The 11757-nt window shown below is 44.6% G+C and overlaps 1 protein-coding gene across 4 annotated transcripts in view; it reads right to left on the bottom strand.

Moving 5' to 3' along the window:
- Positions 1–5346: 5346 nt before the first annotated feature.
- The window catches only part of raraa (retinoic acid receptor, alpha a), a 72326-nt gene continuing 65915 nt past the window's right edge, over positions 5347–11757 (bottom strand). For 2 of the 4 annotated variants that reach the window (XM_012837723.3, XM_012837722.3), the window contains exons 4-8: positions 10973–11139; positions 10473–10649; positions 7715–7919; positions 7178–7336; positions 5347–6788 (exon numbers count right to left, since the gene is read on the bottom strand). In XM_012837723.3, coding sequence (XP_012693177.2) covers positions 6586–6788; positions 7178–7336; positions 7715–7919; positions 10473–10649; positions 10973–11139 — 911 coding nt within the window. In that variant the 3' untranslated portion in view covers positions 5347–6585. The remainder of the gene's footprint in view (positions 6789–7177; positions 7337–7714; positions 7920–10472; positions 10650–10972; positions 11140–11757) is intronic. The other 2 variants (XM_012837724.3, XM_031567942.2) reach the window with 1 other exon arrangement.

Raw genomic sequence — 11757 nt, 5'->3', positions numbered from 1 at the left:
AATATGAACATAAACAAAAAAGATATATTAAACATTCTTAAATCTTTATGCACTCTATTCCTGTTTTCATGTCCATTTTATTTTCTGCAGTCTATCCTAATTTCATGTTTTATATTTATTTGATGTCTATTTTATGTGGATCACTGTGCATGTAATTTATTTGCTGTTAAGCACTTTGAGCTGCATTGTTTTGTTTGAAAGGTGCTATACAAATAAAGTGTATTATTATTATTATTATTATTCTTGCCCCTGCCATTTCCAAACGAGAGTATGCACAGGAACAAATATTGTTCACTATTAAATAATGTCTTTAACTCCTCTGAAGCTCATTCATTTTAAAGCTAGCCATTATTCCAATTATTCTTCAAACCATATATAATTGGAGAGAATGTACATAACTAGATGCACCAGCACTACTGAAGAGGGCCTCATTTATAAAATGTTACGTAGAAGCCATCCTCCATTTGATCTAAGACATTTTCTGAAATGATCGTAAGTGTGATTCAGAGAAAATGAACGTAAGCACAAAAAAACACGTGTACGCCGATCCTTCAGTTATAAATCGCAAATAATCGTGGAATTGTGCGCAACTGAATCTCCGCCCTCTGCGGCAGCAGCATCTGCTGCACCAGCATCGGGGCCTCGCCAGCCATCACCAGCTTCCTCTTCGGCCCGTCTTGCTTCAGGGTGTCGCCGGCCTTCACCAGCTTCCTTTTCCACCCATCATGGTAGGGCAGGGGATTTCAACCGGGGGTCCATGGCTACAGGTGGAATATGTGCGCGGGGGAGGGGGCGTGGCGACGACGGTTAGTGATCTACCCTGATAACTGCACACATTTAAGTGTTATAGGCAGAATATCTGTGCAGGGGGAGGGGGCGTGGCGGTGGCTAGCGATGTACCCTGATAATTTCACATATTTAAGTGTTATAGGCAGAATATGTTAACAGTAAACCTTTGAGCACAGTGTATACCCACTAAACTGGTCTTGTTTGTATCATGTATTTACCACCGGATGTCTGTATATATATTATGTACACCTACCAAATGCAGGATATGTACAACACCTGTTGTTTCCCATCCCCTTCTGCCACACAACCCTCCCCCCATCCCCCCCTTCCTATCTCCACCCGGCCGACCTCAAGCAGATGGGTCCCCCCTTATGTGCCGTGGTTCTGCTTAAGGTTCCTTCCTGACTAACAGGGAGTTTTTTCTTGCCCGTGTTGCCAATGTGCTTGCACTAAGGGGGTTCAGGCTCTGGGCTCTGTAAAGCGCCTAGAGACAATTGTATTGTTATGGCGCTATATAAATAAAATTGAATTGAAATTGAAATTGAATTGAATTGAATTGAATTGAATATCTGTGCGGGGGGAGGGGGCGTGGCGGCGGTTACAAACACGCACACGCGTGGCACATCACTGGGCCCGAATTATTTTCTAGTCAGAATGTTGGTCCCTGGGACAAAACCAGTTGAAAACCCCTGTGGTAGGGTATTATCCGAGGCCGTCCTTTAGACACAAAGGGACTTGAACGAGTCTGTTGAGGTTGTTCCGGAACTCTGTCCGCTATTGAGGGTTCTTTGAACAAGCATGCCTAAATAAAACATTCTGAAGAAAATGTGAACATGTGTGCATTTATTCTTATCAACATTATTCACCTGTTGGTATAGTTGGTGAATCAGCTCCGGTCTTCTCAGTGATGTGCGTGTTCCAGCCAGTTGGGACGGGATGGTGGTCATCTTGGTCCATGCGCATTTTGTCTTCTCCTAGCTCTATGCCATGGCTTAGAGTTTAGACAGATGTTGTGTAGCACACATAAGGCTAGGATGATCTGGCAAACCTTTTCGGGGTCATATAGCAGTCTCCCTCCCGATGCATCCAAACATCGCCACCTTCCCTTCAGCATGCTGCGCTCCACTACCGACCGCGCACGGGCATGTGCTGTATTGAAGTGGGCTTCCTAGGCTGTCTGAGTGTGCGCAATCGGGGTGAGAAGCCATTGGGAACCCTGTTTTACGCAGGAAATCCTCTTTCACATTTCGCTGTTCCTGGGCACTGTATGGAAATCTAATAAATTGCGGACATAGAGGGATAATACTGCGAAGAACATCGGGCAAAATTCTGCTTAATGATGGGATATACCCGACTGGTCTCTAATTTCTCGTTTCGTACGTTCCTGTAGCCAGGAACCCAAGAACAGACAAAACCTGAACCTAAACAGGTATGGCCTGGTTGCATCTGGTGCGTCTCTGTAGATGAGGGCCCATTTGGGCACAAAGCTCTAACAGAGCCGTTCTTGGCAAGCGGTACATGCTTATCAGCCATACATCATCATGTGTCAAAAAAGTCTGCGCGATCACGAAAAACCCTTTCTCTCCTTATTGCGCGGTTGGCAATATCCCCTAACAACGCCAATGCAGCCATATCTCCTACTGAAAAGTCACTATCAGACTTTGTATAGGCTATAGATGGAGCGAAATGTTCTACACGCGTTTTGAGTGTGTCGGGCAAGGCTTAAGCAGGGTTTAATCTGGAGCTCAAGCCCTCCGTAGCAGGACAAAATGCTGAGCATGGTGCAGCCGTGTCTTGACAAGTTGTTGTTAAAGTGTGATCTAAGATAAGAATCATTGATCTATAGGTGCCCATTAGTGAGGAGAGCTGCAAAGGGAACACAAAGGATGAGGTAGTTTTTCCTAAACCCTGGACACACTCACTCCACCATCCCCCCACAAACACTCTTCTGAAACAGTCTGTTTCAGAAGGGTGTTTGTGGGGGGGTGGTGGACGGCCCTTAAAGGTGAGACCAATCACATAAACAAAAACATGTCAGAAATGTGGGGGTACTTCACAGCTAGGTAGAGGGTGCCACTTTGGGTCATACTCAGATGACTGGGTAAGCTTGCTTTGTTGTTTAACCTCTCATCCCAGAGGACTGCTTCCCTCAAACAGACTCAGTCCTCACCTCCAAGGACGTTTCAACATGAATATTTATTTATTTTGTTTATTTATCTCTGGCAAAATCTGTGTCTCTTTATAAGTGTTTTGTAACCTGTAAAATGTATTTATTTAACATTTATTTATTTATTTACTTATCTGTGTCTCTTTACAAGTGTTTGTAACCCCCCCCCCCCCAGCAGCTGTCTATTAGTTTGACGATGACCGTGCTGAGTAGTCCTTTGCCAGTGCGGTTAGTACGTTATTTCCTGTTCATTTATCTCTGGCAAAATCTGTGTCTCTTATAAGTCCTTTGTAACCCCCCCCCCCCCCTGAACCCAGCAGCTGTTTCTTAGTTTGACGATAACCGTGCTGAGCAGTCCTTTACGGTGCCAGGTTAGTACGTAATTGCCTGTTTATTTATCTCTGGTTTGTAACCCCCCCCCCCCCTTTCTCTCATACTGTGAGGCGCATTGTGTTACCTCCTTGTATGAAATGCGCCCTACAAATAAAGTTTGATTTGATTTGAAGTTTGATTTAGTGCCGTCACAAGATGAAAGACGGAAATGGCTTTAGGGGCCCGCAGCTGGAGTGTGACGAGTGTGACGGATGAATTTGTTCTGCCAGAGCACCTTCACAGGGGTACTACTAGAGTGGTTCCCTGCATAGCAAGCATCCCATAATGACTCACCACATGATGGTTGTCATGTACCTTATGACCGTAAAATCCTAGATGTAACACTATGATTTAAGATGAAATATAAATAAAAAGGGATTATTTTAGCAATTCGAGGTTGAATTTCCTGCTTTATGACACCAGAATTCTGCAAGACTGCTCAACCAGCAGCTCTTCCTTGGTCGTCGCACCTTATGTCAGTAGATGTGCTTTTCTTTATTCATTTAGTTCAAGACTCATCAAGACTCAAGACTGTATCAATACATTCATGTGATAACATACCTTAAGGATTCTTAATAAAGATAAGATAATAATAAAGATAATAATTCAGTTCACACAGAGTAAAACCGAAGGAATACGTGTATGTACATAGTCTTTGTGTAGAAATCTAGCTGGTGAGCCTGTGTACGTCTAAGGACTTTACAATGAGGGTTTGACTCAAAACTCTTCTTCATTCTGAAAGAGCAGTCCTTCCAGGTGGTGGTTGACTCAGGTTGTCATGCCAACAGTGGGCAACTCAAAATACTTCTGTGGCTAGTCCGAAAAAGCTAATTTAAAAGCTATCCAGAAGAAGTTACTTTTAAGGCTAATTAGAAGAGGCTAGTTTAAAGGCTATTCAGATAAAGCTTTGGCTTTTGGTAACTGCAAGACCATCACCACATTCTTTCACACCATTTTATTTTAGCTTAGAATGACAGTATAATGTGTATCTAATGTGTTAAAATAATCTGTCTGAGGGGTGTGTGTGTCTGTATATATGCATTTGACTTTAGGAAAAATGGTCTGAATATACAGCAGTGTAACATTTTCAGTTGAAATGTGGTCAATTTACGCTCTTTATTATACAAAAATGTAATGACCAAAGAAAATATCTAGAAAAATAATTTAAAACATTAATAGGAATTTGAGCTCTTTGTGTTTTTCCAGTCTTTTTAAGCAGAAATGTATACATTCTATGTATTCTATTCTATTCTATATTCATTCTATCTTCTCACTGATTGACACGCCTTATCAAGAGAGATAGTTTGAAAACCGGTTTCTGATGAGCCCGATTAGACCAATCCCACTGGTGACACCAAGAGAAAACCTCCCCCTGGTCGGGGTTCGGCCTGGACCTGTGCCCGTGGAACCTCCCTCCTAAACCTAACCCCATAACCCTCTACTGCAACCCCACTATATGTAACGGTAGGCAGTGGGTACAGCGTTGAGCAGTGAGTAAACCCAACCCCATAACCCTCTACTGCAACCCCACTGTATGTAACGGTAGGCAGTGGGTACAGCGTTGAGCAGTGAGTAAAGCCAACGTCTTAAGATACGTGTTAGTGCCAGACGCTAGCACCCATGGGTGGCTCTGACACGGTGGCTCAGTTGCTTGCACTGCCGCCTCACAGCAAGAAGGTCATGGGTTCGATTCCCGCATGGGGCGTTGTTGGCTCTGGGGGGCAGGTCCTCCCCAGAGTGCACAGTGCTCAGGTGGGCTATCTCCTGGGCCTTTCTGTGTGGAGTTTGCATGTTCTCCCCGTGTTCACAAGGGGTTTCCTCCACTAAGGACCCCAACAGAAAAAACATGTAAAATAACAGAACACATGTCCATCCCTGACCAAAGATGGACAGTTCACTTCACTTGGTCCCCGGGCGCTTACAAGCTGCCCACTGCTCCTGGGGGGTCCTTGAGGAAGGACGGTCCAGGATGGGAAAAAGCAGAAAATAAATTCACCGTGACCTCAGGCCTACCTGCGTGTGTGTGTGTGTCCTGTGTCGCCTCCATATATGCACGTGTGTGTTCCAGTGTGTCGTGTGTGCCATTAAAAACCTGACAAAGGTCTTAATTATTTAGCCTCCTCGTTAGCATTCCTGTCTCCCGTGTCGGAGGTCGCTAGTTCAAGTCCGGTGTGGGACTGTGCTTGTCCGAACCACCACACAGGTTACACCAGATCAGGGCTGGGTCACTGCAACAGCACCAGCGTGATGGTTCTGGCCCGTCTCCATGGCAACAGCAGGGACACACCAGGAAAGACAAAATCAGGAGAAGCGAGTTGGGCTTCACAGCTCTCTCGTGCATTCAGCTTGTTGTGCACAGCGGGGTTTTTTTGTCGTAAAATTTTAATTTTTCATTTTTAGAATTTGTTTCCATGAAAACAACATCAGTCAGTGATAACAACAACAGAACAGTTTTCTTTCTTTTTTTTTTTTTTTGCGTTCATGGGTATGAAAAGATTTGTAACAGTGAAGAAATACAACAGCATCTAAACTTCAAAAAAATCTTTTTTTCTTTCTTTCTTTTTTTTTTTTTTTTAAATCTGTCATTCCATTCATGGACAACTCACAATCATTCCGGATCTTCTTTATATATTTATATATCTACTTTTGTAAGAAATCAGTCTCTTGAAGATGGAAACCGAGAGAAAAAGAGAGAAGAAGGCAAGACTATTGTTTTGTCTTTTTCTTCTAACCACGGCCAGGAAATAAGAGTCTCAAGATGTCCATTCATTTCATTTCTCTGGATTCTTCCTTCAGTTGATTAGTCTGAGAGTCTATCTGTCCAACCAGTCTGTCTGTCTGTCTGTCTATAACCACAGCAATCAGAAGCTCCTGTTCGTGTCTCACTTGGGGTCGAGGTGTCCCTCCGCCCGCTGACAGTCTTTTGTGCCCCCCCCCCCCCCCTCCCAGAGAAAAGCCAGCGGCAGGCATCAGAGTGGAGGTGCCACAAACACACACCTCATCTCGGGTTAGTCTCTCCAAAGCTGAAGAAGAAGAAAGACACAAAAACTCCACACTCAGAGGAGGTCTATGTCAGGAGCACCAGTCCGTATGTGTGTGTGTGTGTGTGTGTGTGTGTGTGTGAGACCGTTCATGTCTGAGTGTGTGCGCATGTGTGTGTGTGTGTGCGTGTGTGTGTGTGTGTGTGTGCGCATGTCTGCCACAAGGGACACAGTAGTCGGCTGGTCGTTGCTGAGGGTGTTGGGGGTGAGGCGTTGCTATGGTGACTGCGTTGCCGGGCTGCTTTGGGCAGAGCTTGGCGACAGGCTGGGGCTGCAGCTGCCCGGTGGCGCTCCGCTCGTCCGTCCCGACCCTGACGCTCCGGAACTTTCCAAGCCCTCCGAGTTCTCCAGCATCTCCTGAATGAGGGGCGGCATGGATCCCGGAATCTCCATCTTCAGTGTGATCACGCGCTCCGCTCCTAAAGGAAGAGAGAAAGGAGGAAGAGAAAAATGAATAGAACTGAAATATAAAAGACGAAAAAATAGTATACTGAAAATCATAGGGAAGTCCCCATTAGCTGTAATGTGAATATCATTGACAATTGTGTATTTGACATTTAATTCCTGTGTATATAAATGTATGTAAGCATGTGTGTGTGTGTGTGTGTGCCTTGAGACAATTAAAGCACCTTGAGACAATAAAAGCACCTTGAGACAATTTAATTGTTTTGGTGCTATATAAATAAAATGTAATTTAATTAAATTGTGTGTGTGCGTGTGTATATGTGAGTGTGTGTGTGTGTGTATGTGAGTGAGTGAGTGAGTGTGTGTGTGCGTGTGTGTGAGTGTGTGTGTTTGTGTTCCTCACCCTTGGCGCTAATGCTGCGCAGGTCTGTTATCTTCATCAGCATCTTGGGGAACATGTGTGGCTTGTGAGGCCTCCTGTTCCTTACATAGAGCTTCAGAGCCTCCAGCAGCGGCTCCTGCAGAACATCCACCTTCTCAGCCTCCTCCAGATCCTGCCGGTCTACACACACACACACACACATTACTTCTGTATTCTGAGCATATGTCGGAATTAAGACCACCACTAGATGGCGCCATAGCGCTGCAAACATATGGGTTGTAATACTATACAGTGGTCCTATGAAGCCTGATGAGTGTCTGCATAGCCTAGCAAAGCAAAGCAAATGTTGTTGAGCGTTCTGGCTAAAACCGATGCAGACAGCGCTGGCTTTTGCCCCTTTAAGATTCTTACAACATGACTAAAGGACCATTCAACATGGTGTGTGCATGCCTGCAACCATGGATGTGTAAACGCCTGTGCGTTTGTGTGTCTGGATGTGTATTTATGTTAGTGTGAGGGTGGTTTGGGGGGGGTGCGTGTGTGTGTGTGTTGTCATACCCCCACACAGCAGACAGATGGCGCTGAGTAGGCCCGTCTCTGCATCGTCCATCTCGAGGGGCAGCAGCTGGTTGGCGAAGGCGAAAACCAGGTCTGTCAGCGGTCCGAACCCGGCGTTGTGCATCTGTGTGCGGTTCAGCGTCAGCCCGTCTGAAAACGTCATGGTGTCCTGTTCCGGAGTATAACGCGTGCAAATCCGCAAGATCTGACAACACAGGAAAAGATCAGGAACGTCAGGAACAACAGTCAATGGAACACACACCAACCAGATGCAATAAACAGAACAACTGTAGTGGAACATCTGTAGTGTAACATCTGTAGTGTAGTGGAACATGTGTAGTGTAGTGGAACATGTGTAGTGGAACATGTGTAGTGTAGTGGAACATGTGTAGTGTAGTGGAACATGTGTAGTGTAACGTGTAGTGTAGTGGAACATCTGTAGTGGAACATGTGTAGTGGAACATGTGTAGTGCAGTGGAACATGTGTAGTGTTGTGGAACATGTGTAGGGTAGTGGAACATATCTAGTGGAACATGTGTAGTGGAACATGTGTAGTGTAGTGGAACATGTGTAGTGGAACATGTGTAGTCAGGGTTTTTCCTGCATAGAGAAAATTTGGGCGCACGCCTAAGCCGTTTTCCCGAGCACCTACAACAAATCCCGAGCGCCTAAGGCACCAAAAAAAGTCCGCGATAAAAAAGAAATAAAAAAAAGCTGTCATTCATGGCGCAATTCAGCTTAATGGTGTTTTGAGCCCTCACCGTCGACTTCAAGGCAGCAGCTTGCCCCACCTCCCACCCCCTGAGCCAATCATTGAAAAGAGGCTGCTCCAAGCTTGCCAGTTTAGAGAATACATTGGTTTGAATTTGAGATTTGAGCAAGCAACTTAATGTAGCTAGCTTTAAGCTGTTTTAAACCAAGGCACTTCAAAAATGTTGTTTACAACCTGCTTACAAATCTGGTTAAAACAACTAGTGGAGGTGTTTTAGAATAATATTAATGCCATATACAATAACGGACTTTATGTTAACACCACTAATTAATGTTAGCTGTCTAATTATTTAGCGCAATGCTAGCATGCATATACCGTAATTCGATTTTTAACCAAGGTAGCCTATTGTACTGCAAAATATTGATCGCGACCTGTTTACAAATCTGGTTAAAAAAATAAAGGTGAGCTGTTATTTGTAGATATGAATTATTTCGCTCAGGTGGTGGGATGCGCCTTCATCACGCGTGCAATGCATGTTCGAATATGGTCTCAATAGTATGTTTCAAGTATAGGCTACAGCCGAAACCTCGTTCTGTTTTGATCAATAGTAATCGAGTTGATAAGCGTGTCTTCTTGTCTGAACAATACGCAACTGTGAGGTGCGCGAATAGACAGAGCGGCCAGCTGCCAATCACTCAACTTGCGTATGCATCCTGACTTCATCAGTCGGCGGTAATTTTGAGCATAACATTCCATTTTCAGTATTCATGGCTTTCAATGTATTACAATATCTGCTATGTTGAGGACCTACACAGGTGTAGGCTATTATTTGATTTGTTTACCCGTTTGAACGAGTACCAGTAGACCGCGGGTCCTCGGGAGAGGCAGACAACCGCATTGGTTTATCAATGAAAGCTCAGCTCGTTCGGAGGAGAGCGGATATATTTGTGTTGCATCTCGAATTAATATTATCATTGATAAACCGGTGCGGTTGTAAACTGTCGTTCCGCTGCGAGGGCCAGCCCGACGTGCACGAATACACCTGTACAAATGCAAATGAAATGTCCACTCAAAATGCTGACAAAAGTTTGATTTCCAACGCAGCCTCCATTGGTGGGCCAATAGAAGTTAAACACACTATTAAACATATTTGTGGACAGTTTTAATAATAAAAACAAAAATAATGGTATGTAGGTTTGTATAATAAAAATGAATAGTAATAATAGATAAACTTGATTTTCATAATTTGTGTGTTCCATTTCTGACCACTGGTTAGTTCTAGATTCTATTGATATACATTTCAGTAGTTTGCATATATATGTAAAGAGGTAAACCTTAATAATCTTTGAACCATACATGATAGCACCATGGGGCTTGGACTATTGTCAATCTATTTGAATCTAAAGTGGAAGCAAAATGATTTCCTGAAGCATATCCTCATTATTTATGAAATGGTAAAATGTAAGCTACCAGGTGACATGGTAACACAGACTGCGCGCACAGCGCGCACATTTTTTTTTGGAGCACCGAAGACCCATTTTGACCCAGGAAAAACCCTGGTAGTGGAACATGTGTAGTGTAGTGGAACATGTGTAGTGGAACATGTGTAGTGGAACATGTGTAGTGCAGTGGAACATGTGTAGTGCAGTGGAACATATCTAGTGGAACATGTGTAGTGGAACATCTGTAGTGTAGTGGAACATGTGTAGTGTAGTGGAACATGTGTAGTGTAGTGGAACATATCTAGTGGAACATGTGTAGTGTAGTGGAACATGTGTAGTGGAACATGTGTAGTGTAGTGGAACATATCTAGTGTAACATGTGTAGTGGAACATGTGTAGTGCAGTGGAACATATCTAGTGGAACATGTGTAGTGTAGTGGAACATGTGTAGTGGAACATTGACCTAGGCAATAATTCAGACAAAGCACCAAAAACTGCTCATCATTGCTGGGAGCTCCAGTACAAGTGGACTAGTTTGAGTGTGTGTGTGTGTGTGTGTGCACGAGTGTGTGCATGAGTGTGTGTGTGTGTAAGGTGGTCTCACCAGGATGTCGAGGCAGGCGGCCTTGAGGAGTGTGATCTGGTCGGCGATGGTGAGCGTGGTGAAGCCGGGCAGCTGCTTGGCGAACTCCACCGTCTTGATGATGCACTTGGTGGAGAGTTCACTGAACTTATCCCACAGGTCCACGTCCAGGGCCACACGCCGCTCCGAGCTGTTACTCTGGGGAGAGGAGAGGAGAGGAGAGGAGGAATGTTAGAAAAAAAACTCACAATATACTATTGATTTAAATACATGCTTGTGTGTGTGTGTGTTTCCGATGTGTGTATGAGTGTGTGTGCATGTGAGGATATGGTGTGTGTGAGAGGGTAAAGTCTGTGTGTGTGTGTGTGTGTGTGTGTGTGTGTGTGTGTGTGTGTGTGTATGTTGTTTGTGATGTGTGTGTGTGTGTGTGTGTGTGTTGTTTGTGATGTGTGTGTGTGTGTGTGTGTGTGTGTGTGTGTGTGTGTGTGTTATTTGTGATGTGTCTGTGTGTTTCCACTCACCGTGGTGTATTTGCCCAGCTGGCAGAGCGAGGGGAAGGTCTCCTGGTGGGCTTTCCTCACCCTGGTGATCATGTCCTCCGTGTCCTGGCTCAGGGTGTTGTTCTCTACCACACACTCCGGCTTCTTCTCCTCCTTCTTCTTCTTGTTCCTGTCGTTTCTCACAGCTACTGGGACGGAGAGAGCGACATACAGACGTAGAGAGAGATAGATACATAGATAGAGAGATCGATAGAGAGATAGATGGAGAGATAGATAGAGAGAGAGAGAGAGAGAAAAACAAATATATATATTACAACATAGTTTTATTTTAAACTTGCATTTCCTTAAAAATACTCCATTCCAATAATCACGCTCATCCAACAAAGAAGACTTGACAATGCTCTTAGAGGGAGGAGGGGATGGAGGGATGGATGGATGGATGGATGGAGAAGGATGGAGGGAGGAGGGGATGGATGGATGGATGGAGAAGGAGGGAGGGAGGAGGGGATGGATGGATGGATGGATGGATGGAAAAAGAGGGGATAGATGGATGGATGGATGGATGGATGGAGAAGGAAGGGGAAGGGCAGAGGGATGGAGAGAACAGAGAGAAAAGAGAGAAGGAAGTGAGGAGGACTAAAGAAAAAAACCATCAGAGGAGATGCACTCAATTTTACAAATATAGAGAGAGAAACAGACGGTGAGGACAGATGAAGAAAGGTACAGTGTGTGTGTGCATGTGCGTGTGTGTGTGCGTGAGAGATTGTGCCACAGGATGTTTCTAATGTGTGTGTGATCAAATCCAG

Source organism: Clupea harengus, chromosome 1, assembly GCF_900700415.2.
Source record: "Clupea harengus chromosome 1, Ch_v2.0.2, whole genome shotgun sequence".
Taxonomy (NCBI): domain Eukaryota; kingdom Metazoa; phylum Chordata; class Actinopteri; order Clupeiformes; family Clupeidae; genus Clupea; species Clupea harengus.
This window is presented reverse-complemented; position numbering and strand designations above follow the sequence as displayed.